The sequence below is a fragment of the Branchiostoma lanceolatum genome, chromosome 4 (assembly GCF_035083965.1).
Source record: "Branchiostoma lanceolatum isolate klBraLanc5 chromosome 4, klBraLanc5.hap2, whole genome shotgun sequence".
In the NCBI taxonomy this organism is placed as follows: Eukaryota; Metazoa; Chordata; class Leptocardii; order Amphioxiformes; family Branchiostomatidae; genus Branchiostoma; species Branchiostoma lanceolatum.
The window spans coordinates 23,673,924-23,701,919 of NC_089725.1; the positions used below are offsets into that span (position 1 = coordinate 23,673,924).

At 40.6% G+C, this 27,996-nt stretch overlaps 1 protein-coding gene across 4 annotated transcripts in view; it reads right to left on the bottom strand.

Moving 5' to 3' along the window:
* Positions 1-572: 572 nt before the first annotated feature.
* The window catches only part of LOC136433497 (1-phosphatidylinositol 4,5-bisphosphate phosphodiesterase beta-1-like), a 78,918-nt gene continuing 51,494 nt past the window's right edge, over positions 573-27,996 (bottom strand). For all 4 annotated transcript variants that reach the window (XM_066425773.1, XM_066425772.1, XM_066425771.1 and 1 more), the window contains 21 exons: positions 27,779-27,967; positions 27,211-27,389; positions 23,608-23,704; positions 22,974-23,058; positions 22,313-22,385; positions 12,773-12,824; positions 11,930-12,084; positions 10,986-11,150; positions 10,675-10,774; positions 9,179-9,283; positions 8,661-8,743; positions 8,074-8,311; positions 7,426-7,574; positions 7,124-7,189; positions 6,724-6,854; positions 6,364-6,436; positions 6,131-6,229; positions 4,562-4,638; positions 3,996-4,149; positions 3,277-3,363; positions 573-2,860 (listed from right to left, as the gene is read on the bottom strand). In XM_066425773.1, coding sequence (XP_066281870.1) covers positions 2,717-2,860; positions 3,277-3,363; positions 3,996-4,149; positions 4,562-4,638; positions 6,131-6,229; positions 6,364-6,436; positions 6,724-6,854; positions 7,124-7,189; positions 7,426-7,574; positions 8,074-8,311; positions 8,661-8,743; positions 9,179-9,283; positions 10,675-10,774; positions 10,986-11,150; positions 11,930-12,084; positions 12,773-12,824; positions 22,313-22,385; positions 22,974-23,058; positions 23,608-23,704; positions 27,211-27,389; positions 27,779-27,967 — 2,501 coding nt within the window. In that variant the 3' untranslated portion in view covers positions 573-2,716. The remainder of the gene's footprint in view (positions 2,861-3,276; positions 3,364-3,995; positions 4,150-4,561; positions 4,639-6,130; positions 6,230-6,363; positions 6,437-6,723; positions 6,855-7,123; positions 7,190-7,425; positions 7,575-8,073; positions 8,312-8,660; positions 8,744-9,178; positions 9,284-10,674; positions 10,775-10,985; positions 11,151-11,929; positions 12,085-12,772; positions 12,825-22,312; positions 22,386-22,973; positions 23,059-23,607; positions 23,705-27,210; positions 27,390-27,778; positions 27,968-27,996) is intronic.

Below are 27,996 nucleotides of genomic sequence, written 5' to 3' on the forward strand. Positions count from 1 at the left end.
ACATTGAAAGACATGTGCGCTTTCATGTGCTCCATTATAAACAAAATGGCATCATCATTAAATTCCAAAGTAATCTTGTGGACTTTGTCATGAAAGACTGGTTACTGCAATAACTCCTACTATTGAACACAGAATCTTGTTTTGCTCATAACACCTAGACACACAGTTTCTTGCAGGTCTGGTGTTCCAATTTGAAGATGAACATGATTGTGTTAAACACAAAATGCTGTACTGGTAAAAACATCTCTGTTGCAGTTTTATATCAGATCTTTGGCTGGGGGGCCGTATCTGCTTGAGGCCCCGTATCTGCTTGGGATCCTGTAACCACTGTGATCCTGTAACCGGTGTGTGGGAGCGGTTACAGGATCACAGCAGTTACAGGATCACAGTGGTTACAGGATCCCAAGCAGATACGGGAACCTGGGCCTGATAAGTTGAAAAATTGCTAGTGGGAAGGACTGCAACGGAGGCTACCTCAGCAGGATGTTAAACAAACTTCAGACTCTTTAAGGTCCTCGCTAACTTGTCTTAAAAACAAGATGCACAAAGATGAGTCCAAGACATTCCAGGGGTACAATAAGTAGACTTGCCAAGTTTACTGAAACGTCCACCTTCAGCAACGGTTGACATGATACAGACTGTGTTGTCTCAATGGCACAGAGCTGCCACCACATGGAGCACATCCTTATCAGACATACAGATCATGCTGACAGTGTCAGGACAATCTACTGTGTTTCACAACTTCCTGTCCGTACGAATAGTAGTAAATGCTTCATGCCCGACATGTTGGTCTAATCTACTATTGTACATGATGCTTCCTACATTCAGTAAAACAAAATGTTGAGTTTCACTGAAAGCAAATAAGTAGTTCTGCGCTACTGTAAAAAGATGCAGCGGTTCTCTGCATCACTTGCGGTAAAACAATCCTATCCTCCACAATCATGCTAGATAGATAAGACTTCAGTATAAAACACTTCTCACATTACATGCCACATCAGACAGACACAAATATATTATTAATTACTACTGTGTACTTCTTCTCAAACTTTCATGATTTCTTTGACATATATATACACCAGTTATTACTTCAGAAATTTGTTACCATCACGTGGTAGAGCCAGGAGAACACAGTCAGTCACACATGCAATTAAAAACTGAAATACAGCGGAACAAAATAAACTACAACCTTCCAACTACTGCAGCACAGGGTAGAGACAGTTACTGAAAGCATTGCACACATTCAGCATGTAAAAAGGAGCAACAATGCAAAATTAGCAAAAAACCTTATAAGAGCCAGTACCTAACATCAAGAATAAAGCCTCAAAATTGCACAGTAAATACAAAAACAGACTTCATAAAATTGTTCTCTCAGTTCAATAATTTGTACAGCTGATAAAATCTACATGCAAACAATTTGTACTAGCTACATTATCATATAGAAAGTCAAAAGACTATAATATATAAGTATAAAAATATCCACCATTACTGGACTGTTGCTTTACTGTGGAATTCCTTAAAATGGCTTCTGGAGCACCTCAAGTGCCCATACCATATATCATCTACACGTTACATTTTCACACAGCACAGGACAGTCATAGCTAATATAGAAACAAGCTCAGTTTGTTGTTTTCTTTGTTTGTTACATTCTTTTCTTCCTCTCTGAGATGTAGAAATGTAGAGCTAAATGACTGTGGCAAGAACGTTAGCTGATTACTTGGCACAACATCAAGTACTGAAAATGCACCACAAAAATCTGTAGAGTCCATTTCTCAGAATTCATTGATGGAACTTCTTAGAATTCATCCAGTTGAAGGTGTCAGCTAGGTCTTATATGATTCACCACTCTCTTAGTATGTAGCACCAACAGTATGAAAATGTTAAAATAGCTGGAGATAATTTTACCCACAACTTATCCCAGGTGACTCATACCCACCAAGCCCTCTTCATTTATGTAGGAACCCCAAAATGTCACCAGCATGATGGACAAAATCTTCTGGATGAAAAAATAACCCATCTGTAGACTTTGTTTTCTGTAGTTGTCACAATAGGATGCACCCTTACATCATAGATACCTATCTATCAGTCCAACTGCTGCATCTAAAGCATCATCTTACTATCTGACATGCCTGGAAAAGTCATTGGTTTTAAAGAAGTATGATCCCATCTCCTTGTAGTATCCAGGGAAGAACATTTTCCACAAGTAAGCTTCACACCAAATCTTCTCCTTTGTAGTGTTGGTAGTTGACAGGTATGTAAATGTATGATGCTGTGATGTCCATAAGCACTGCTTGTAGCAGAGCCAAGTTTCCAATAGCCTATGTCTGAAACCATACGTTCATTGTATAGCGATTCAACTGAGAAAGATTCCTCTGTAAGAGTTACTGTCAGAGTGGTCAATGTACAAACATGTACCAGCATGATCATGGTTTAGAAAGTGGAGACAGTAATAAGGGTAATAACTACAGTCACTTTCGCACAACTGTGACTCTTTGAACAATCATGAAGAACAAGCGCTGTAGAGAGCAACTCTGCTGCCAGTCAGGTCGGGTTTTCCACAGGCTCAGAGGTTGCAGCAATCGTTGAGGTCTGTCCACTTGCGCCTCTGAGGATCAGTCTGTACTGTAGCTGTGCTAAGAAGTCTGCACATGCAGTTATCAACAGCTGCAGTTAAAGCCAGAGTCTGATAGCTGATCGTGCAGCATCTGAGGCAGGACCTTTACAGGGACGTCCCTGTGCCCGTGGGTGTGCTGGGCCCGTTGATGGAGCTGGCGGCAGAATCCTTCTCCTCCTGAAGGGATCGCCATGTCTCCGGCAGGTCCTTGGACTTCTTTTCATATTCCACCATGATCTCAGCATTGGCCTGGCGAGGATTGAGCAAACGGGATCGAGTTAGACACATCTACAACTTGAAGGTAGCTACAGAGTGATATGATACAAAGTGTCATCATAATAGTTCATAGATAGTCAGCTTGTGTTGCAGGATATGACAGCAGAGTATCACAACAAATGTTTTGGGCATGGCATAGGGGCTTCTACAAAGGCTCCAAGAGTCTGTCTGGTTTAACAGTATGGTAGAAATAGTACAAAGGGAAAGCTAAGACATTTTATTTTAATCACTAAATGATTTAGTGTTAAAGTAACATTCTTTCAGAGATTTTCAGTCTTTCAAGTTCATATCAATATGTCATCTGTGCATGCCGGCCAATCTAAATTACCAAAGAACCAAATTATGAACCAATAATACATGTCAGGACAACTCCACACACAGGCCCTCACCTTCTCCTCCTCCTTACTGATGGCCTCCTCTATCTCCTTGTGGTTCTTCTGGAGCTCCTCTGTCCTGTTGGAGTGGATCTCATCCAACTGTGACCAGAAAAACACAGATATCTCAGGTTACAGGGTTGTAAAACGAGAGACCACAATGAAAGAGAGACCACAATTCATTCAACAACCTCAAACTAGGACTCAAACCCACTACCTACATGGTGTATAGCCACTATACAGCATTTATAATCAGCAGTCTTGCAACCATATACACAACACCACAGAACCATCCATTCTACCCTGACATCGCTAATCTGACAGTATTAAAGAAAATAAACAAACCACCATCCCTAGGCATTTCATATTTTGGTGATGTCTCTATGTTGTTGACACATGTCCATTCATTATTGATATTGTTAATTTTTTGTATATATGTCATATCGATTTGTGTCAGCACCCAGGGCCCTTTGTTGGAACATGTGTACCCTGTGGTGATTGACCACTCCTTTGGATATGGCATGTCAAAAAGTAAGTTAGGGGGCCCAATGACCTTAATTTTTCCAACCCCTTCCCACCTACCAAATATCATAAAGGATCCATCCACAGCTTCCCGACTTATACTGTTCACAAACAAACAAACAGACACACACACACACACACACACAGGCAAATGGCACTGAAAACGTAACCTTCTCGGCGAGGTAATCAACAAAACAGAGAGGGTGTCTGACCTGCTGTCTGTGCTGCACAGCCACCTGGATGTGTTTCTGCTGTGTCTCCCTCTTCAGCCTGGCCAGCTCGTTCCTGTCCTTACATCTCTTGGCCAGCGCTCTCTCCTCCTCTTTTCTCTGCTGATCAAGTCTCTGCTTCAGATCCTTCACCTCCCTGCAGTTTGCACAACAGGGTTGAGAAAATAAGACAAGGAATTTGGATGTCTACTTTTAGACTCATTCATTTGCTCAGTGCCTAGTAGAACCTAGTGGTACATAGGTCAGCAAGTTTCTTTGCTGCTTCAGAAGCGGGGTATATTTTTACAGGGAGGGCCCTTCCCCTAGTTCAGTATGTATTCTGGAAAACTATCTTCTTTTTGTAAGGACTAGAGTTTAATATTTTGCTTTTAATTCAGAACTATTGTTTTTCTTGTCAGTTAGCTTAAAAAACAATACAGGAGGTAATATGCCACTGTTGCAAACTGTATGGCAGAACTGGCATGTTATGCTAGGGGGCGCTCATTCCAGTTGTACATGCCAGGCAGACTCAGAGGTGATTAATGTTGCAATGCCAGAGAGGAACTTACTTGTCATGGATCTCTTTGACCTTCCCCATTTGTGTCTGCTGGGAGTTGCTCATCTGCTGGTGCAGTGTCACATACATCTGCAAGGGGGCATTGCAAAAGATACTGATCAACAACCTGAACATCAACTAACATATGCAATTGGTAGCCTCCGTTGCATTCCTTTTCCCCGCAGCATGTTTTTTTTCCAATTTTTGGGGGGGGGGGGGGGGGGGGGGGGGCGCCACGTATCTGCTTGGGATCCCGTATCCGCCGTGCCTCTGTGTCCGCTATAGACCCTGTGTCCGCTGCTGGGGAAGGACTGCGTTTTGTCGCTTCCAGCAAAGGCAATTAATGTATCCGCGAGAAGTAATTAACACTACCGGGAGAAGTAATTCACACTACCACGAGAAGCAATTCAAATGTTACGTTGCACAAAGCCCACGTGAAGTGACGCATGCTTCCTTGCAAATGATTATCATGTTGTCTTCAAAGTCGAGTTACAAATTGTCTGAAATGTGGCCTGATGTTTCTTTCTATTGCTGATATCTTCTGTGGATTCAGCCGTCGTAGCTAAGAGATCTTATAATTAGAGTGTTTCTTATACGACAGAGAAGACAACAAAGGGTCAGGGGTTAGATTATGATCGGCCATTGTCTAGCGCAGCGTGCGCGGAGAAAGTATTGCAGCTTTCTCACGCTTTGTGAGACATGTTTGAGCCACGTTTCCTTGCACGAAAAGCACAAAATCATTATAGCAACTTCGATGGATGTACGAAGGAAAAAATGCGAAAGGTTCGTTCATTTAGGTGTCCGTCCGTCGTGTTTTGAAAAGACATCCCGGCAACCGTTAGAACGTTGTCGCTGCTCAAAGGGGCATGAAGATTTCCCCGCGCTGGCCGTGTTTATTACGGGAAGTTCGCACATCCATGGCAATGGTGATAAGTGATTTTTGATGGGCCTTTGCTGGAAGCGACAAAACGCAGTCCTTCCCCAGCAGCGGACACAGGGTCTATAGCGGACACAGAGGCACGGCGGATACGGGATCCCAAGTAGATACGTGGCGCCCCCCCCCCCCAAAAAAAAAATTGAAAAAAAAACATGCTGCGGGGAAAAGGACTGCAACGGAGGCTATGCAATTGGTAACATACTGAGAATTGCACCAAAGTGGCATGAGACATTGAGCCTTTTACTTCAATGGGGGAGACCACAGGGTAACATTGTTAGACTCTTGGAAATTGTAATGCAACCTGGAGTGCAGAGTGGAGTGGAGAAATCATGATCTTCAAATACAAATGTATACATTTAGTTTCTGGTAAAGTAGCTAGCTGACCTCAGACTGAAGTATGCTTTTTTTGATAGCCTTGATATAGGTCACATTTATTTAGCTAAGCACACTACTCTTCTCAATAAATACAGCCATCTGGCAATTTTATCTAAATACAAAATGTACAGCCATTTCGATGCATTGTTTTCAAAGTGCCATCTTTACAATTCCAGAGAGACTGATTTTAAAAGCACTATTGCACAAAAACATGCTTGGCAGGCTCTGACAAATGTGTGTGTTTGATTTACAGAATGTCTGTGTGCTCACCAGCCCAGTGTGCTTGAGTTTTAACTCCTTCTCCTGTAGACAGTGCTCCTTCCATGTGGACAGCCCTGCCTGGTAGTGCGCATGTTTCAGGTCTACAAGCTGGTGGGGGAAGCACAGTGAACTATTAGCAATCAGAACGTATGGACATTGAATTAATGCCTAACATGATGCTATGATTAGAGAGAGAGTATGAAATCAACAATCAAATATCAAGATGAAAGTTATCATCTTACCTGTTGTTCATAATCCTTAAGAAATTTCTCCATCTCAGCAGAGCTTTTCCTTTTTACTTCCTCCTCCACAGCACTGTAGAGAAAAAACATGAAATTTATTTCTATTTCATGAAAGAGCATAAGTTGCTGCAGACATTTCTCTCCCATGATCATGAGAGCATGACCATTGAAATTAGACCTAAAATTTAAAATTTGAAACACAATATACAACACAACTATAAGATAGTATAATAAAGGTCTTCATTCATTCAGTATAACACTCTAGATCATATCAGTTTTCTGAAAGCCATAGATGCTAATGAACAGTTAAGCAGAAGCTGCAGTTTATACACAAACAGTAAGAGGGAGCCATTGACTCACCCTGCCTGGGCTTTGTTTGCCTTCTTGAGTGCTTTGGCATGACACTTCTCCAGAGCTAACCTGTCCTTGGCCTGCAGAGTCAGCAGTTTATCCTCCTTCAGGGCCTGACTCTTTCTCAGCATACCTCGAATCTATGGGGAAGAGAGGTGATTCTTAGCTTCTGTTTTTTCAATTTATGATAAAATGGTGGTCTTCAATTTATAAGCTGGTGTGTTACGCCGGATTGCAGTTATATATACTGGCTATAAAGATACAGATACAGAAAATATATAAAAGACAGCAAAAAATGTGGTTGTTTTGTTTCTGGTGTTCCAATCAAAACACATGTATTCTAATTCATCCCATCCCACTGTGGGGCATTCCTGAAACAGAATTTGTTTAGCGCTAGAGCAAGTCTTACCTTTTCTTGTTTCTTGTTTAGAGCAGCCAGTTCCTTTTGTTGCTTGTCATTCAATTTCTTGAAGGTCTGGAATACAAAAAAGAATTTCTCTCCATTAAGACTGCTGTCAGGAGCTTGTGGTTATAAAAATGACATCTGAGTGTTGAACTTAAAGTTCATCTGTGTTCACTTGGTAAATGACATTATGAATAAAGACTGAACTTGGGTAAGTCCCAATTTTTTCCAAGTGTAAAGTTCGTAAAAATGACATCTGTTACAGATTGCATGTGTGAACAAGAACAGAGTTACAGAAGTTTCTTCACCTTGAGTTGTTTGAGCTCCAGGATGGTGAGGGGTTTAAAGATCTCTGCTGGTGGCTCCTTCTCACCCTCAGGTGAGGTCAGGGACTTGTTTATTGTCTGGTCTATGGACAGGCTGGGGGTCAGCACACCTGATGTGAGAGACTTGCGACCTGCAGAAGACAGTGGAACAGGTAAAGCAGTCAGTTAAAGCAGTCATCCTTAATTGAGGTGAAGCATAATGCTCTTTCAAGTGGCTATATAGCAGTAATGCGGCTTGCCACAGATTGTGGTCATCATCTCTTGTCAGTTGGATGTTTAATTTGGGTTCCTCATCAGTTTGACCATCTTTGTTGGATTTTTCTTCGACCTATCTTTCGATGGCTCGTATATGTCTACCAGTCGTGGAGCGCCTACATCTAAATGTCTACCAGTCGTGGACTCCAGTGCTGAACACTTTTGAATTTTGGCTGTCACATGGTCCTCCAGTTACCCTGCACTTCTTCTCTGATAGGTCACCTGTCGGCATCCCCTACTCATCTTGATAATTGTGTTAGGTTCTTTTAGATGCAGAGGTTTGAAGCTTGAGGCTTATGCCTGCAGCTCCTTCATATGGCTTTATGTTTACAAAGGACCCTTTCCCACATATTGGACAATGGCCAAGGCTGCTACCTTTCTCCACCTGGCCCACAGAGGGCTCCACTGACGTACAGCTGGCCACCCTGGACACGGCGCTGTGTATGTTGGCGGTGTTGGGCGACGACCCCTTCCTCGCATTCGCAGTAGAGCTCAGCTGTTCCATGTTGGTGGAGCCGGAGGACAGGCTGCGCTGCACCGGGGTGCCGCTGGCCTTCTCCCCCGGGGTCATCTTAGGTCGGCCGTCTTCTTCAGTCGTACTGATGTCATCATCCTGTAAAAACGCCTGTGGTTAGACCAACCTGGGAGGGGCATCTGGTGGACAGTCTCTTCTATCTAATTACCAATCTGACATGGAATTTAGCTTCAAATTGGTTTCCTGAGGGTCTGTTTACTACAACCCCGTTTAACAAGCACACCTTTTCGGGCTCTAGATTAGTTTAGTAGCAACCCCCCTAAAGGATGGTCTGCACTGGATCTGAGGTAGTTTTTTCTTTATCCTTTCAATTTGATCAAGGCAGTAGTGTTATTATTACAACACAACAAATTGTCATCTGATTTGGAAATCAAACTGACTTGCAACCCCTTCCACATCCCTTCATACAACAATAATTTCTCCTTACCTCCATAAGAGCCTCCAGTTGCTGGGCTCTCTTCTCAATCATTGCTTGGTATGCTATGGGGTTAGCCAGGGCATTGGCAAAGTCTGGATGGAGAGTGGGTGTAAACACAAAGGAAAACGGTCAGCAAAAATTCTCTAATGTGTGAGTTTTGATACCTGATATGAATTTTCAATAGCCAACAGATCAAATCAATTTGTGGGGCAGTATTCAAACAATATAAAATATTTGTCAACCACAAATGGCTCACATTTGGTACACAATGTACATGTGAACAGTTCATGCATTTCTATCAGATATAGACCTTTATCTGACAAATATTTTATATATGCATTGATTTACAAAAACATATTGTTCCAAACGGTGTTGATTCTATGACTGGAAATATCTTCATTATTCCACTCAGTCTTTTTGTATCCATCACTTCTTCATTGGTACACTGACACACTGAACAGAATCCTCATGTTAAAATTAGAACATGTCCATTGATAGTGAAATTTTAGACTGGAGGTAGGGCTGACCTTCAAAGCTATCAGGGATGAAGTCCTTGACTGTGATGTGGACAAACACTGTGGGGAGGTTCAGGGGTTGGTTGGCTTCATTCCGCAGAACGATGTGCCTGTAGCCTGTACATACAGAGAACCACTGTTAAGTTGACGCCTTAACAACAAAATACATGACATTGTATACTGCCCACAGTTAGAAATGAGATGAATGGTACCACAGCTATGGTAGGTTGTTGCGAAAATTTATCATTGTTTTTTTTTTAAATTCTGAGGTAAATACATGTATTATTTGTATACAAGATACTAGTACCTATTCTACCATATATCACAAAAAAGAAGCCTAAAAATTTGGAGGCAAAACTATGGTTTGAACCTTATATTCTGTATATTTGTGAGCTACATCAAGGTCAGAGCCCCCGTCCAATCCATCTAGTTTTGAAGAACTGCCACACAGCTCATCCCTTAATGCGCACATTTCCTTGCAAGTCATTTGCGCGGCGGCCTACATTGAAGACGTGTACCATCAGATCTACCCGGCAATAACCCGGGCGTGGGCGGTGTTGCCATGGAAACAGTGACGTACATGGTATTCCCTTTCAAAGGTCAGCTTGTTTGTCACGGAAACAGCTCCAGAAAAGGGAGGCAAAGGTTGGGAGAAGGAAAACTACATGACTGGGGGATTCGGTCTTCTTACCTGAAGATTTTTTTTTAATTTGGGTCTTTTCTGTGGTACCTTAGTTTGTGGTTATGAGATATGGCTAGAGATTTGATTCTTTCCTTTTGAGCCGAGATAGCGTTCTCTGTGTAAGTGCAACATCACAGAATGATTTAAAAACTGAACGAATGTACTCTGGGTGATATTTTTGGAAGAGACAAATGTCAAAACATGTTACAAACAGAGCAAGCTTGGCATTAGCACAAGCTAGCTCAAATATAACATACAAAAGCATACAGAAGTCGGACCAATTTGAAAGAGGAGACTGATCACGTTAAGTGCACGTGTGTAGGTGCGATGCTCGGCTTAAGTGGTAATGTTGTGGGAAGTAATTTCAGCTGAGTGCTGGCTACACAAGGCTTTTTGGAAGATTTGGATCAAGGCAATTCATCTAACCATCTGGTAAAAAATCTGTCCAAGTAATCTGGTAAATGCCATTTGAGGAAAAGGAATCGTGCATTTTCAAGTCGCTAAACCACAGTCTATATACTGGGTGAGCAGCACCTGATACGTCTCATTGCATCACCCACTCATTCTTTCTACTGTGACATATTGTGAAGATTTATGGAAATCACATAGGATGTTATCAGCCCACACACTGGGTGGGTTTCCCAAAGAATATATATCTATGTGCTCGGGTTTGATATAACATGCATATGGCTCACACAACTGAATCTGTGGGACTAAAACAGAAATATCATACAAGGTTGAGATGGTTTTTTTCCATTTCAAAACCTCAGTTATAGTATCTGAATACCGTGATGCAAGTATAAAGCCGATGATTGTAAGCCCTTACCTGGTCTGAGGCCGTCTACGGGTAGGATTCTGTGGCCGATAAATTTCCCGTTTTCTTCACTCACTGAGACGCGCAGAACTGCTAAGTGGGGAAGTACAACCTGAAAGGTGACAAAAAACACCAAGTCAGCAATGGGGATGACGACAGACCTTAGAAAATACATGTGACACAATCACACATTGTCTGAGATGCATATCCTAAGTTAAATGTCTAACTACAGTTCTAACTTGAAGTTACCAGATGGTGATGATTAGAAAAATATCTATAGTCAGGCAGAAGTAAATAGCCATACAGGGTAATGGTGATCCTACCTTTTTGAACACAAAGGGTTCCTCATCATATATGGGGTTGATTCCGTTGGCTGGGACGACCTTGGTGCGAAAGCGCTTACGGACTGTGTCTGCCGGTAAGCCGTACATGTCCACCTCCACATATGTGCCAACTTTCTTGTCTGTCAGGAACTGTCCTGAGATCACCTAAAATGGTTCAGAAGAAATGTTTCACTATAGGTATTGCTTTCAGCTTTCAAAGTGATTCAGATGAATGTAGACCTCTTTTCAACACAATCATTAGTTTGTAGGGCGACTGTTTTCTATAATTCTCTATGGGTGGTGGAACACTTAGATAATAGATACATTGTGCATATACATGTATGGATAGTAGGGATGTCCCTGTTGCTCAACTGATAACAGCCTCACAATTGAGCTCCTGGTTCCAATTAATTGGTGAGTGTTTGAAAAGATGCCTGAAGCACTTTAAAGGGGAGGGGCTCACAACACCTACAAGTAAAAATATACCTTGCTACAGAAACTTCAAGGAAACCTGCTGACCTATGAGACACTAAGCACTACAGAGTGAACAACATGTACGGCAGGTTCTTGACATTTACGGAGATAAGCCAGGTCACATACTAATGAACAATCCTGAGAGGCTGAGATGGTGGGCGCTGCTTTCAGGGATCATCCCCCCTACCATGTTTCTAGAAATAGTACCAATTAGACTTCAGTGGCCTTGTAATCAAAGGTCCAGTGGGCGCATATCTCAAGGGTCTGTTGGTAAAATTAACATATATCCCAAAATGAGGACATCTATGTAGTACATGTATATCAAACTCTGTATAGCTTGCAAAAATCTTGACGGGACATACGTTTTAAATTTGTAAATCCTGTGTCTACCTGGGAATATAGAAGATGTCAGAGTATGTATGATTGTCCACAACATGGTAAATATCAGCAGAGCCTACACTTTGATTTACCTTGACTGTCACTGTTCCTGCAACAATACCATCCACTGTAGATTCTGCAAAAGGGTCAAAGTGTCTGTCTGTACGTCTCATGAAGTCTGGCTTGAGGATATAACCGCTCCTGTTGTTGTATTCAAAGAATCCCATATTCAACTGCATGCCAAGGTCTGTAGGGTGGGGAGGGAGAAACAAAGGGCATACTATCAAGGCACAGCAGCAAATCTAATATTCTTTGGCTCTAGTTGTCTTGGCATGATAAACATAATCAAAAATAATCAGTTCTGTGAGTGGCCATGGATCATTAAATTTTTCTATAGATTACTAGATGGTTCTTGAACAGAGCTTACTGAATAATGGTGTGTATGGAGCATCCACATGGAACACAAATCTTCAAGAGTCATCATCTTTATCACTCACTATTCTATAAGATCAGACCTCTCAATCAGAAAAGTGAAAAAAAAGCATGAAAAACAACAACACATAATGGCATGATAAAGATAAACAATCAGTTCTATGAGTCTCCATGGTTTGTTTTTATGGATTACTAGATGGTTCTTTCACAGGACTTACAGAAACAGCAATACTAGTGTGTGTGTGTGTGTGTTGTACACATGCAGCACACCTCATCAAGAGTCATTGTGCACAACATGAGAGATACCACTATTTTCATCAAAACTATTCTAAAAGATCAGACTTCTCAATCAGGAAGGTTACAAAAAGCAAGCATCAAAAACAACAACATATGTAATAAGTTAAAAAATATTTTCAATTAGAATAGATGGAGACTGCAACAGCTTATGCCTCCCACTTAAAATGACACAACACTGGTTTCTCTGACGGTGCTCCGTGCCTTACCTAATGTTTGGAAGTTCAACGCAACAAGCTGGCAGCCTGCATTCCAGAAGACCTGAGGAGAAATAAAAAACAAACTCAGCAAAACAGCACAAGTGTGTACTGTGAAAAATGGCAACAGTACCAATTAGGTCATTGCCCCAAGCAAAACATGATGCATGAAAACAAATCCAGCCATAATGCACAATGTACAGTTTCAGATCAGCTATACAGGTCTTGAAATGAAATCAAAACAGAAATTGAAAACAACCCCAAATAAAGCTATACAGACTAATATATCAAGCCCAAAATCTAACAATCTTCTGTTTAAAATGTGTTTTACATGGTTCTTTATGATGCAATATTGGGCTATTTATATCACAATACATGTAACTATAGCTAAGACAGGATGAAAACTGGCAAACATTTCAAATTACTAAGAATAGACACCTTTGACATAGAATTTGAATAATTGTAAGGAACTAGACAAGAAATTCTATTGACTGTGCTTTGTTTATCACTACCACCAATGACACATCATCAGGACAGCAGCTTACAGATTAGAACACAACTTAAGACACTCTGGTTATCTCAAGACATCACACAGGATTAAACCAGTCAGGCCTCATATCAACAGGTTGCACACAGGCTTCCACCAAAAAGGGTGACAAGATCAAGTAATATTTGTACAACTCTCCCAATAGGATTACAAAAGACATACTGTAACAGTACACGACTGTCAAGTAGGGATTCCTCGTAAGTACATCATAGTAAATACTAACCATAAGTACTTGGCAGATGGTAATCACTGCAGTGTCGTCAGCAAACCACAAATCCAATAGATAGAATATGGCAGAATGTTCTGCGTTGGAGACCACAACAGTGTAACTATGGGTACAGTCAAGTACTAGTACCTCAGGCAACAGCCTTGCTTACCGTGTGCGTCAAGAAAACAAACTGGTATCTTTGGGATACATTCTGACTTTATACTGATCACCCGTGGTTTATTTTGGGAACATACACCCACATAATCCTAGCCTGTGTGTTAAAAATAACCGTCTGTTTAAAAAAGCAATATTGACTTGCTAAATATAACACTGGACACTTTGCAGAGCCACAGGTGGCCAGTCAGAGCCTGCCCACGGCTCCCTGTGCCGGGGAAGGCTCCAATTACTCTCTTTCTGAAGAAAACTGTGACCATATATGGGCAAGACTAATTCCAGGTGGGCAAACTGCCTCCCACTGACGTCAATGACCTATCTTCATTTCCTTTTCCACCCTGTTGCTAGACAGCACACACTGCCGGCAACACACTATGCATCAGTAATGACTTGGGTATGGTTGGCAGGCAAGACATCTGAAGCTGTGGGGTTGTGTAACCGATAACCATTACTGTAGATCTATTCAGGCTTGATTTCTTTCTTCTTCTGCAACCTCATTAGCAGTTGGTGGGGTAACAGTTATCAAATGATACTTCTAGAGATTACGTTTTATTCCAGGATTATATGCATCATGTTCAGGTAATATCATTTCATCTTGCATTAATCCTACATAAGCTACATGTACATGAAATGTTAGAGAAACAACAGGCATGACTTGCCATCCTTTGAAGGATTGGTCTTTAGGGAATCTATGTATTACTGGAGAACACCATTGGCCATTGCAGAATTGTTTTATGATATTGTGACCTTGACTGCAATATATTATCAACTTAAATGCATAGTAATGTTAACCTTCAGAATTCTAACAGTATTTTAGAACATTTCAATGAGTGTTAGTAACTGTTGTTACCATTACAAGTTATATCTATGTAGAATATCTATAGTTTTTTTATCACAACCATTGTTAGAACGGCAAAATTCAGACATTGTTCTGTGAAGCCCTTGCTTGCAACATGTCCTCACGAAATAAACACCACATTATTATTCAACATGTAACAACCTTGTGGACCTGTAATGCCAGAAGTGGGTTAAAAGTGCCTGCAGGGCTAGGAAAGGTTGGTGGATTGGCCAAACATTTGAAAGAGCATTTTAAATTTTCTTTAAGAATTAGCTATAAATCAAGATGCCAATGCAAAGTGTATCATGTTCCATTAAGTAAATGCAAAGGATTTTAAAACATATGGCAGATACTGACTCAAACTCAAAGTTAACATGAAACCGAATCCCTGCAGCAGGTGCCACAAACTCACACAACCCATTAATAGAAATTAATGTAACCTTTGTATGATATTTCCCAACACAACATCAGCGTGATTGCATGGCTCTCAAATGTATAGCCTTGCAATCATGGTAAGCATGCTGCTGATATTCTTTTACTTTCATTTTTACTTCCATAATGAAATGAACACTAAAAGCATCTTCCTACTGTTCCCTATCATGTTCATTCTAATTGAAACATGCACCAAGCACACGCATCTCTGCTACCTGACACATAGGTTAATGTTCATGATTATGTGTAGTGTGAAGTGTACATTATGCAACTGTATACTGTTGTCATCTACAATTACAGTATGTCATCGTTCGCTCGTTCATTCAGACCCTTGTAGTGCCTAGTGGCACATCGGGCAGCAAGTTTCCTTGCTGTTTCAGCAGCAGAGGGTATATATTTACAGGGAGGTGTTGCTAGCCCTTCCCATTAGTATGTTGTAATAGACTGCCATAATCGCAGCTAACTTTGGAAACATGCTTGCGGGGAAACAAATAACCAAGTTTACACAAATAACCAAAAACTCATTGGTGCTGATGAATAACATATCGAAATGAACCAGATGTTTGGCAAGACTTGCCACCTTTTTTGGTGAATGGATTATGGTTCAAACAATCAAGTGACAGCTTACGGACATGTGACTCGACTATGGACTCTTTGGTACGTGTAGGATCAATATCAAATGACGTAAACTCTCAATCCTGCTCAAAATATTTGCCAATAGGCAGTCTGGAGTGTCTCATTTCCACTACGCAGTTTCTTATAATACTCCACATCAAAAGGTATACGTAAAACTTCCTGTTCTTATCGAGGAAACAATTTGACGGGACCTACGTAAACCTGTTGTGTAACGAGGGTGAATGCACAACAGAAGCAGCCAGATGAACATCCTGTAGGCTTCATTTTCCCTTGACGTTCAGGAAGAGGAAAACACATCGTCATCAAACGGAGGAAGGCAAAGCACCATGGGAGTCATGATGCAATCAACAGGCTGCTCTTCAGCTTTTTGGAAGAAGAGATGGAAACTATCTTTTTTAATGTTTTGTTACTCCCCTTTTTGGGGGGAAATTCTTCAAACAGGCAACATATAAAGTTGGATAAAAGGCAGCCGAGGGGAGTTTTTCTTTAACTTGAAACCTGAACTGAAAACTTTGAACTCCCAAGGTTTCAGCACCAAGGCCATAGCTGCTCTAAGCATTTCAAGGCCTGAACTTCTCATTTTCCCTTAATGTTTAGGAAGAGGGTAAAATGGTCATCAAAAGGAGAAACCTCTGAAGGCAATGATAAAATCAACAGTTGTGATGTGGGATGAAAAGCAGCTGAAGTTTTTCTTTGAAACCTGAACCGAAAACTTCGAACTCCCACACTTTCAGCACCAAGGTCATAGCTTTGTGAACAACAGAAAAATGTTTCCCCAGAAATGTTGCTGTTTTGGAGATGCTACAAGAAGACACATTTAGCCCCTGTTTCCCCTTCTTGTGGTTTCAGAGAATATTGATGTGTTATATTTGGTATCACATTACATGTCAGGGATGTCACACATCATTCTAATGGGCTCATCTAATGAATGCTGATAATATCACATGGACACAATGTTTGGCATACATGGGCAAGAAAATAGATCCTACTAGAAATAGCAAAGTGAACAGAAAAGTTCTGAAACCATGAACGATTTACTCAGACTGTTATTGACAATTTCATGATGATCCGAACAACCAAGACAATACACATCCTCACTAACTTACATACAATACCCTCATCAAGACAGACAGCATCATATTATCAATTCCTACTAAACCATTCGTTACCTTCAGTATTTATCATGATGAGCTGCATTGAATTTCCTACTAATACTGTACCGTATTTATAAAATACCATTGTTCCAACACAAAGGAGACTCCTAGATATTGCAAAATTAATTGCTTTGCAATCTCACAGCCTTAGATCCACAGAGATTGGATTATAATGATGAGATGTCACAAAAATAGAATAAGATGTTGTTCAACATGTCTCTTCACAGATGTTACATAGCCTACATGTACTGACAAAAGCTGTGATGTTCTCATGCTTTGATTGCTTCCTGTATCTTCCAAAAAGTACTTATTCATCTTCATGTGTTCCTCCGTCCTATTTGCCAATCCACTTGCAACTAACACAAAAAACAGCTACCATCCCACACAGTAGCTAATTAGGTGGTTAAGAGAGAATCTTTAGCATGTTTGTGTTGTCTAATTGGTTTACTTCCTGGTTATGTATGTTTCATTTTGCTCATCCACTTGTGGCAAATGTAAGCTGACAACAGCCAGCCCACGTACCAAGCAGCAGCAGCTTTGATGTTGCTCTTGCCGCCAGGCTTTACCATAACAGGACAAACGCTCACAGGTCTGATCCAATTGGCAGCTCGGTGTGCCTACAGCTGCGTTGCCTGATGTTTTCGTACAAATGATATCACCGTGGGATGCCCACAGGGCGGCACAGGACTGAAAACAACACCTGCCTTCTTCCTGAAGTAGAATAAGGTCTAGTTCTTAACTGGAAAACTGTTTTAAAAGTCCTTCATAGAGCTCTTATTGACAACTCCAAAGTATATTCACATTACATATAGAATACAACACGGACCTAGAACAAAAATTGTATCAGTCACAACGCCCAAATCTAGTATTCGAATTTTGAAATGCATTCTAGATATTCTATGGAAGCCCGTATCAAACGTTTTTGCAGCCCAGGTATGACATAAATTACTTAATAATCCTAGTAAACGTTTCATCAGGACATCACATGCATGGAAGCTTATCTGTGTAGTGAACATAACACATCTTAGAAATCCTTCCTGTGATCAACTACAAAATTAAGATAAAGCGCCTTCCAGAATTTTTTCTTCATTAGAATGGATTACCACTTTGGAGCTTACACCTGTTTTCAAAGCCAGACACCTGAAATTTGTTGTATCCCTGCTGTATAAAAACTTAAGCTTCCAATCATGGAGACTGATGTTATTTCAAACTACTGGCTCGGAAGTGTGCAGACGAGCAGTGAGCGTTTGAAAGCAAGGGGTGAAACTTCAGTCTTTATCACAGCATCCTATGATGTTCCCCACTAAAATGTACAATGTATGTAGCATTTTTATCTTCGCCGAGTACTTGTACTCGGAGAAGATTATGTTTTCGGTTGAAAAATCTGTTGGGTGGGTCTGAATGTATGTCAGGAGCATAACTCAAGAAAGCTTCAACGAATCTTTATGATTTTTGGTAGGTGTGTAGTGGTTGTGCAAAGGAAACTTAAGTTCGAAAATGGTTCACCTTGCGTTTTTCAACAGTACTGCAGCAGACTTTACATTTTTTTGTGTTTGTATGTAGGCAAAAAAAGTGACGGAAACGTTGATGGATCTTCATGATTTTTTGCAGGTGTGTAGATGTTGTGAAAACGGGGGTCAAGTTCAAAAATGGTTCCCCTGGTATTTTCCGTTGGTACTGCAGCGGGCTTTGTGTTGATGTGTATTTGTATGTCGCCAGCATAACTCGAGAAGCTGTAGATGGATCCGTATGATATTTAGTGGATGGGTAGGGTTTACAGAAAGGAAGGTCAAGTTCGATAATGGGCCTTCTAGCGGGTACCTAAGGTACTGCAGCGGAGCTTCAAAACTTAGGGGCATATTTTCTGAAAGTGCTATGGTCATGATTTTTGTGTGGTAGATAGTTCATGCCACAGAAAGCAAGTTCTGTAAATTTTGGCTCCCTAGCGGCTTGTTTAGAACTGCAGTGGGTGTTTTTGTTTTGACATTCGGACATGTCTAACTTGAGAAGGGGTCGACAGATCGTCGTGATGTTTGGTATGTAGAGAGCTCAGATGGTGCTTTACATTATCAATGACTAATTATGCAAATCAGGAGCTAATTTGCAATAATTAGTAAGGAAAGTTTGTTAACCTACTGCATTTCAATGGGACATGGGACAGTGTCAGGTCATGTAAACAGATGGCCTTGCATAAACGTACATGTAGGTCAAATAAATAAACTATTCTCCAAGCAGAGGTGTGGGTCCTGCTGGTTTAACGCGTTCAGTTTAGGCATTTTTGTTCAACACGGTTGGCGACATAACGAAATAGGGACAAAATAGAAAGCCCAGCAGGACAAAAACACCTAAAAACACGCCAACCACCAGCCAGATTTATTCTATTCATATATATTGACTGTACTATTTCATCATCACTTTCAACTTACAACACTGCAATATCGAACCTTTGTGGCCCATATAATATCAACATACTCATATTTTTTCATGACCAGTTATAACATATATCAGCACACTCTACACATATACTAGTCCTGTACCACCAAATGATTTTTAACCATATCTAGACTGGACTCATTCGCCCCATCATAACTTCCAAATGGTATGGTGCATGATCAAATTTTCAGGGGGTGATAAGCACGTAAATATTAATCACTCTCCATGATAAGCCTTGATTATTTGGCGAAGATAATGTGTTTGTGGAACTCTAGTTCTCAATGAAACCTGCCAGGACACACGTAATACTGCTGGATAACATGCATGACTTCAGCACAGAAGCAGCTAGATGAACATCCTACTGGCTCATTTTCCCTTGGCTTTCAAGAAGATGAAAACAAATGGTCATTATAGAGAGGAAGTCAAGATACATCTGTACCACGGGACTAATCTAGAACATCAGGGATGTCCCTTAAGACTGATCATCCAGCCTTTGATGGGTAAAGCTTCAGGAGTAAAGGACTCAAGGAGATCTGAGCAAAAATCTGTCTGTTTTTGATGTTTTTTAATTCAAGGGCATTTAGTTTTCACCACATCTATAGAATTGCTCTGTTTGTGGACAGCATAAGTAAAAGAAATCCTGAATGGATTTGCCTGACATTTTGCTGGTAGGTAGGTCTAGCCCTGGAAGATGTGATTAAGTGACAAATGTCTGAAAAAGACACAGTACATCTATTTGTTACAGGTTTTGGAAAACTGAGGCACAATGATCATGAAGATGAATCTCGAGTCCTGATACTTGCAGCATGCACCTTTGTCCCGATATAGTACATACCAGCAAGGAGGTCCTTGATACCAGATCAACCTACCAGCTGTAATATTATGTAAACTAGAATCTAAGATGTTAAATTGAAACTGTTATACTGGGTACATCTTTTTGCTTCCCTTTATTGCTTACACAATCCATTTGCTTCTATCTAAAACTTATTTGAAATTTGAATGTTTTGATGTTCCCATGCTTTGCTCACTTCCTGTGTCTTTGTACTGTACTATTTCATACTTCTTTGCCATCTCTGTCTGATGTTCTCCTTCCTTCTATTTGCCCACCCACTTAATAAACACGAGACAAGAACTGCCATGCTGCACATGTGGGCTAATTAGGTGGTTAAGAGAGAATCTCCATGATGTTTGTGTTGTCTAATTGGTTTACTTCCTGGTTATGTATGTTTCATTTTGCTCATCCACTTGTGGCAAATGTAAGCTGACAACAGCCAGCCCACGTACCAAGCAGCCGCAGCTTTGATGTTGCTCTTGCCGCCAGGCTTTACCATAACAGGACAAACGCTCACAGGTCTGATCCAATTGGCAGCTCGGTGTGCCCACAGCAGCCAAAATATCACAAGCTGTGTTGCCTGAATCATTTAGACACATAACTAGTAATGGGTAAAACAAGGCTTACCGGTATACATGTACAGCACTACAAAAACCTGACTCATTTGGGGCAACATCTGCCAATAATGGATAGATTCTAGAAGACACACAGGATTTGAATAATTTTGTATCTAACATATAGATTCACTTGTCTGAGTTTTGCATATGAAATATGAAGAGGTGGGAAGAATGCAAGAGAAATATAATTTGTGGACTTAATTCTTAAGTTTATGTCAGCAAACTAAAATCCTCAGCCGAGAGCATAACATGGACCTCATACTGTTGATTTAACCTTGAAGTGAATGTAGATTTCTTACAAGGAGATATCATGGATTTAAATTTACTGTTTATTTCAATCTTGTAGAATTTTATGTTGCCTACTCTAGGTAGGTAGGGTAGAATTTATAAAGGTTTTTTACTGATAATGAAAATTAACCCATTCCACCAAAGTCTGTTGGCACAATTGTAAACAGTGGCAGAATGGGAGACAACAATCTACCTGTGAATCATGCTAGAAATCCAGGTAATCTTGATGACGGCATAATCATGTACCCCATTAATCAATAGTCCTGACCAATATACATACATAATAATCTGAATCTGAATCTAATTTCAGAAAGATAAAAAGACAAAACCTGATTTTCACAATTTTGGTAAGCCACTGGATGATACCTGAGAAGAACAAATCACCTAGAAGGTAGTGCTGCCAAGTTGAACGTCACCAGTCAAGGTTAGCATATTTAGCAGATCTAAAGTACCACTGGCTTCCAAGAAACCCAAAGGAAGCCCATCCATAAGTGGGCTGACTAAGAAGGTTAGCAGGAAAGCAAAGCTGAGAATAGATAACAAGACAGATTTGAACAACTGCCAAGTGTCAGGCCTGACAATCTAGTTTGCAGTCAACCAGAGCACACAATTGATCATATAGAATGGTAATATGATTGTGTGTGAAAGCTTTCTTGGAACACCATTCTCAAGGTTTATGGAGATAAAATTATAACAACTGCAGAGTTCAATAGTTAATGGCTGGTGGCAAGGTTAAATATAACAAGATATCCTTGTCAATGACAACAATCCTTGTCAATGACAACAATCAAATCTATGTTACAAGATCCAAAGTGATCCCAAACCAAAGTAGCTCTCTGAAGAGCTATTTGTCCACTGGTTGTGACAGAAATTATGTTATGAACAGTATTTATAGGTTTATTGTACTGGGGAAATTCCCCTAGCTTTTTTGACAATTACATGTATAATGAACAGTGGACAGGCTTAACATCCTGTCCAAAGGATTGCAACTCTTTCCAGCAGCGTGTATCTTGGGTGAGCAACAACAGCCAGAATTAGAACTCCCAACCTCTTAGTCCAAAGGCAGGGTCGCTAACCACTGGACTACGCAGACAACAAGAATTATATACATGTATTCACCAAGGGAGGGTCAATGATAGACTCATGAATGCGGCGCTGTCTTCAGGCTAGCTGAAGCAATCATAAAAGGCAGATCATGAAGAGGTACTAATGAAAATGTGTCTGACATAGTTCTCTTTCTTCAGGCCAAATTTCAGGCACGGAAAACATGACCCAAATTGATATGCGCAGAGACCACAGCTGTGCATCATACAAAGGTTAAGTATCATATCAGATTTGTCTCTGTGGAGTGTTGACATTCTACGATAAGCTGTTATTCAGTCGACATACTGACCTGTGGGATGTAGTTACTGGAGTCCATTCTGGTGCCTCGTGGGTAAATTCTGCTCAACTGTCGCTTGTTGTAGCTAGAGTTGGGTTAAGGCTTTAGTTTGTATACCTGTTTTTAGAAGCATCTGAACGTATTGTTCCTGATAAACCGGCTGACTATTTTAACTGGAGAGGGGTTGGGGAGGATACATACAACTTACAGTAACAACTGTGTTGAAAAGATACCTTTTTTTTTGACCCAGAAAAAAATTTATTTGGATCTGGATCATTACATGTACATGTCACACATATTGGAAACATTAACAATAGAGCAACATAGTCCCCAATAATTGTTCTAAACAGTAAAAAATCTCTTTACACTTCACTGGTGGAAAGACTCCATCCATCCTTCCACCAGGTAGCCCCATGTCCCTTTGTGCCTTTCAATATCACATGGCAGGATAGTACCACAAGCTCTATCATATTATGTACAAAATACTATTATTATCTTTGCCACGTTTTTGATAGCATTTGAATGTATGTATGTAGCTGTAATTGTACATGTACATGTATGCAGGCATGTATGTATGTATGTTTGTTTGTTTGTATGTATGTATGTAGTTTAGCAGCATAACTCAAGAAGCTATGGATGGATTGCCATGAAACTGTTGTTGATAAAAGGATACTTGACAAATTCCACAGGGAACTCCTTCAGGCTGGCCAAGGCAGCTGTCTCCACAAAGGAGGAAATCTCAAAGCTCCGGTTCCTCTCTGTAGAACACAGTGGAAATATACTCAGCAACCAGTAGCAAAGAGATACAGGAAAGAGGAGGTGTGTACATGTAAGAGGTTCCTAAGAACAGAAACTTTCTTTCAATCATTGCTTTATGTGTCAACAATTCACTACCAAATACATCTGATCAAAACATTTTTGCCCTACATTCAGTTTTTTCCACATTTTCTATTGTACACCTTTGATATTTTTGGTTCAAATATGAGATATTCTACCCCTGTAAATTTGAAGCTGCGGTTATCACACGAGGACTGCACTTCCGGGCACTTCCATCAGATGGCTACACTCAGTGAGATACACATAATTCTTCTAATTGTGAATCTGCAAACCCTTGCTTAACATTCAATTAAAAATGTTCAGGGAAATCAATAGCATCCAGTCAAATCCTGACATAGAAATTGTACACAGTTGATTCATAAGAATAACCCCTTCACTTTCAATTGTTGGGGAAAGAATAAACAAGTCACTACATATTGCCCATTGATAGAGATATAGCAGGACAGAAAGGACATAAAAACACGACTTACTCTCTGAGATTTCAAAGGAGTGAAAGTGGACAGGCTGGATGTAGTTGACAAGTGCTGACATCTCAGCGACAGCATCTGTCTCCTGTCCTGCTGTGCCCTATGTTACAACATACGGTAAAACATGGATGGTTAAGACTTGAACTAAAAACATTCCATAGATGATGCTTCTAAAGTTCTTCTTAGCTCTTTGTTTAAGGCTAAAGTGTCATCTTAGTTTTGATTTCAAACTAAAAGTGAGGGTATTTCAGAAAGCAAAAGAGGCAGAGGACCTTCTTAAGAAATTAAATGTATACTGATGTTTAGGTGTGAAACTGGCATACAACGTGTGCTCAAATCAATGAATGTTGAGTTAGGTAATTCTGTCCCCACTGCACAGACCTGAACCAGTGAGAGATATTTTCTTCACACAGTTAGGGAGACTGTCAACTCATGATCAGCCTTCAAATGTTTTCTAAAACCACTTTTGCTGTTACTTGAGGTAGGCTGCGGGGCCATTTACACAACAAAAGTTGTATTCATTCGGCTATAACAATAGAAGTAAGCTAAACTGTTCCCTTATCATGAGCTCCTCTTGACTTGTATTTCTTGGATGAGTCTTAATCACTGTAACATCTACTAAGTTAGATATAATTCCACCAGGGTATATAATTCCTGAAAAAAAAACCATCTAAGATTTCCAACGTCCCCCAGGATAAAGTACTCATGTATATCTAAACTGTGCATACCTGGGGGGTGCTGCACTAGAGATCTCTCAAACCCACTGTTTTTCAAAGTGGCAGATTTATTTATGAGTTCCACCTACATCATGCAGTCTGTCTTGATAACTTCCCAGTAAACAAGTACAAAATGTGGAGAGCAGGACCATTAATACTGGAAGACTTTTAACAAAATGGATACTTTCTTAACAGTAAAACTGATCCATTCTGTGGCATCTGTGTGCTTAAATTCTTTACAGTAGATGTACTTTATTACACTGACAAATGGGATGCAGGCTTCACCATGCATGAATCCTTTTGAGTGAGATTTAAAGATTATGGCCATGTCCACTCCAAGGCTGCAACTTCATTTGTCTTCAGGTATCTCAAATACCAGCTTGGAGAAATTTCTTATCCCACAGCGCTGAATGCATTCCCTGATCTGTCGAAATTTTGTGGGAAAATCCTTTGAAACATTCCATCCTTTTACTGTGAGCCAAAAATAGCAGGGAAAACCTGGAGTACCATAATGATTGTCTGAGATACAAGCCTGTAAAAGAAGTGATGGCAGCTGCAGGGGTGTGGATTGGTCAGACATGGAGAGGGAATCAAATGGGTTAGAGGCAGATTCTACACAGTCATCAGGAAAGAAGATCCCCTTTGGTCTGACAAATCCCAGTTTCTCTAGACGTGCTGACACATGCCGCATAAATCACACAAAATTGCCCTACTCTCGCACTTAAATAGCCAGAAATAACTTCAAGTAGGTGTACTTGAGGGTTGATATATTACAAGGATAAAGGGGAGGAAATAAACTCCACAACTACAGAATGTAAGTGCTTGTAAAGTAAGGCATAGGCTGGCTAGGATGTATAGTGGTAGGGTATCTTGTCATGGCTGACAGTTGTTCTGCACTGCTTTTGAAGTGTCTTGTAACAACAAACCCCAACAAAAATTTAAGAAAAAAAAGAACAATTCATCAAAATCAACACCTGAAATTAAACCATAGAAAGATGCAGCAAAACATTATCAAGGAGCAAAGGAACAAAGATCATCCCATCAGACAGTGTATCAGAGTCCATAACAATACAGTTGTCAACACTTCCAGCAGTCAAAATCAAATTTCTAATAGACATACACAGACAAAACGTGCAGCTTTGTTGAAAACAGATAATGCCAATTTTTACATACAACACATTTAACTATTATCAATGCTCTTAACAAATCTTGGGTTAATCACTCTTTATTCACAGCTGCAGTGCATCATGGGAAGTACGTCCTGACAGACACGATTCTTTACTTCAGAAACGGGCCTTCAGACATGTGCAAATGTAGCTAGAGGAACAATTTGATTTGCAGTTCCAGCAGTTCTGACTATGAAATCAAAATGTTTAAAAACTTGCTGTTTACCATAGGCCTTTTTCTGAAGCTCTAGAAGTTACACATGCAGGACAATTAGTCATTACACAGACAGTGCATCTTAACGAATTTGCATAAATACAATTCAAATCATATAAAAACAAAATTGCATTTCCCCTTGCATCCATTTAGTGCATCTGTAAGACTGAGAGTCATAAGTGTTAGTTTTCGTAATTCAAAAGGTAAATAGGAGGGGATTAGTGAAAGAATCATGTTCAGTCCGTGCACCCATCACTGAAACCCTGGTGGGAAATAGGGGTGCACAAGGTCGTACATTAATTGTAAACACAACTCATCTGTAACCCAATGAAAAACAGTTAAGCAAATAATTATTAGGAATCAAATCAAAGAGAAAACAGTTACCAATTGCACTTCGCTGGGGAAGCAGCCATGCTACTTACAGTAGCCAACTTTTCATCATCTTAACTTTACAAAAGGTTGGTGCAAGAAAAAGTATGCAATGAATGATAACACTCTAAACAAAACCTTCACTCATTCATTCCAAGACAGAACCCGGATTAGGAAGAAAGAAGGGGCAGAAGTTACCGCCACTTCGGTTGGAGAGGGGGGAGCATTCATGGCATTGGAGAGGGACACTTGGTGGAGTAGCAAGTTCTCCCGCTTCCAGGTCACGCTGTCAAAGGACTGAAAGGGAAACAAACTGACAATTACCCATGCACACATTCAAGTTCCTTGCTGTTTCCCAGAAGTCATGTTACCAGATAGTTCTCTATGCAAAATGATGAAACAAAAAGTGGACAAGATATAGCTGTTCAATCCTGTTTAACGACTTTAAACCATAAGTGAATAGTGAAATATTTTGGAAACGATACTGTTATAATCCAGGGAGCCAGACCAATTATAATTGGATACCCTCTACTCTTTGCAAGGCCTGGCGTTATACCCATTCCCCTCATAAAGATGTCAAGGTCCAAAATTCCCATGCCAGCCATCAAAATATTTTTAGAACAATCAATTAGGACAATATCACAACCTCCAGACTTTGCCAGGTCTTCTGGGACTTGCAGAGCCTTATATTACCTGCAGTGTGTATCGATCACAGAGCAATCAGACAGAACTCCATAACCGCACAGCCCAACATAGCCAGAGGTCAACCTCACAGGTCAGCTGCATGGAGAAGGGCTGTCTGTTCCCTCTGCAAACTGGAACTCTGTAAGGTGATGCTGTGCAGCCAAGGATATCCTACCTTTGCGAGGCCATGTTTACTGCCCTTTGGTCATGCGTAACAGTTGTCATCAATCATCATCTTTGACTGTTTTATTCCTTGTTGTATAACATCATCTGCTTCTTTTGTTGAAGGATGGATACTTCCTCAATGAGTGTGATAGTTAAATACCTTGAGTTGTTTGTAAAATCACTAAGTTGGACACTAAGAGCATAGTCCAACATATTTTACTTCACATATGAGGGAGAATAAGATCTCTCATCCTGAAAAATAGTACCTAATAGTATGTGCCTCCCTCATTACCTTGTCTCGTTTCTGCTCCTGCCTTCTCTTCTTCTTCTCCTCGTCCTCCTCCTCTTCCTCCTCTGACTCGCTGTCATCCCCGTATTCATCAGCCTCGGGCTGGTCAGCTGACACACTGTTCATCTTCTCTATCCCGGGGCTGGCTCTGGTGCTGGAGGAGGCTGGCGCTGGGATGGTTGCTGGGTGGGGAGGAGAAGCCAAAGTACAGGGAACTTAAATAATGTTCACTGTTACTATATGGGTTAACGTTAAGAGTGCTACTGGTAAACATATACCTACACATTGGTGAGTCTGCCAGATAAATGGTGTATAGTAAAGCTTAAACTGCATGGAGACCACTGTAGACTTCATGGGAAACAGTGAAAGGTTGTGATCTTCTGAAATGCTAACTCCTTGGTTACTTTGAAATACAGACAAGCCATGCATGCATAAACTACACAGTAAAACTATTCTAAAAACATAATAAACACAAAGATATGAGATGATAGTCGGGATGGACTTGATATTTTTGTTCCCAGATCCCCACTGTTACACCTTGGGTAGTCAGCAACTTATCATGTCTACTCACCGGAACCCCGTCTCTCCTCTTCTGGCGCCATGTTTGTGCTTTCACCTGCCCCCTTCTCTACATTGTCCTCTGCACCTTTCTCTTCAGCCAGACTTTCATCCGCCCCATTCTCCTCATCAAGGCCATTCTCCTGCATGTCCTTGTTTCCATTTTCCACAATGTCACCTTTGTCTTTGATTTCCCCAGGTGCTTAAAGAACAATACAAAGAAGAGATGTA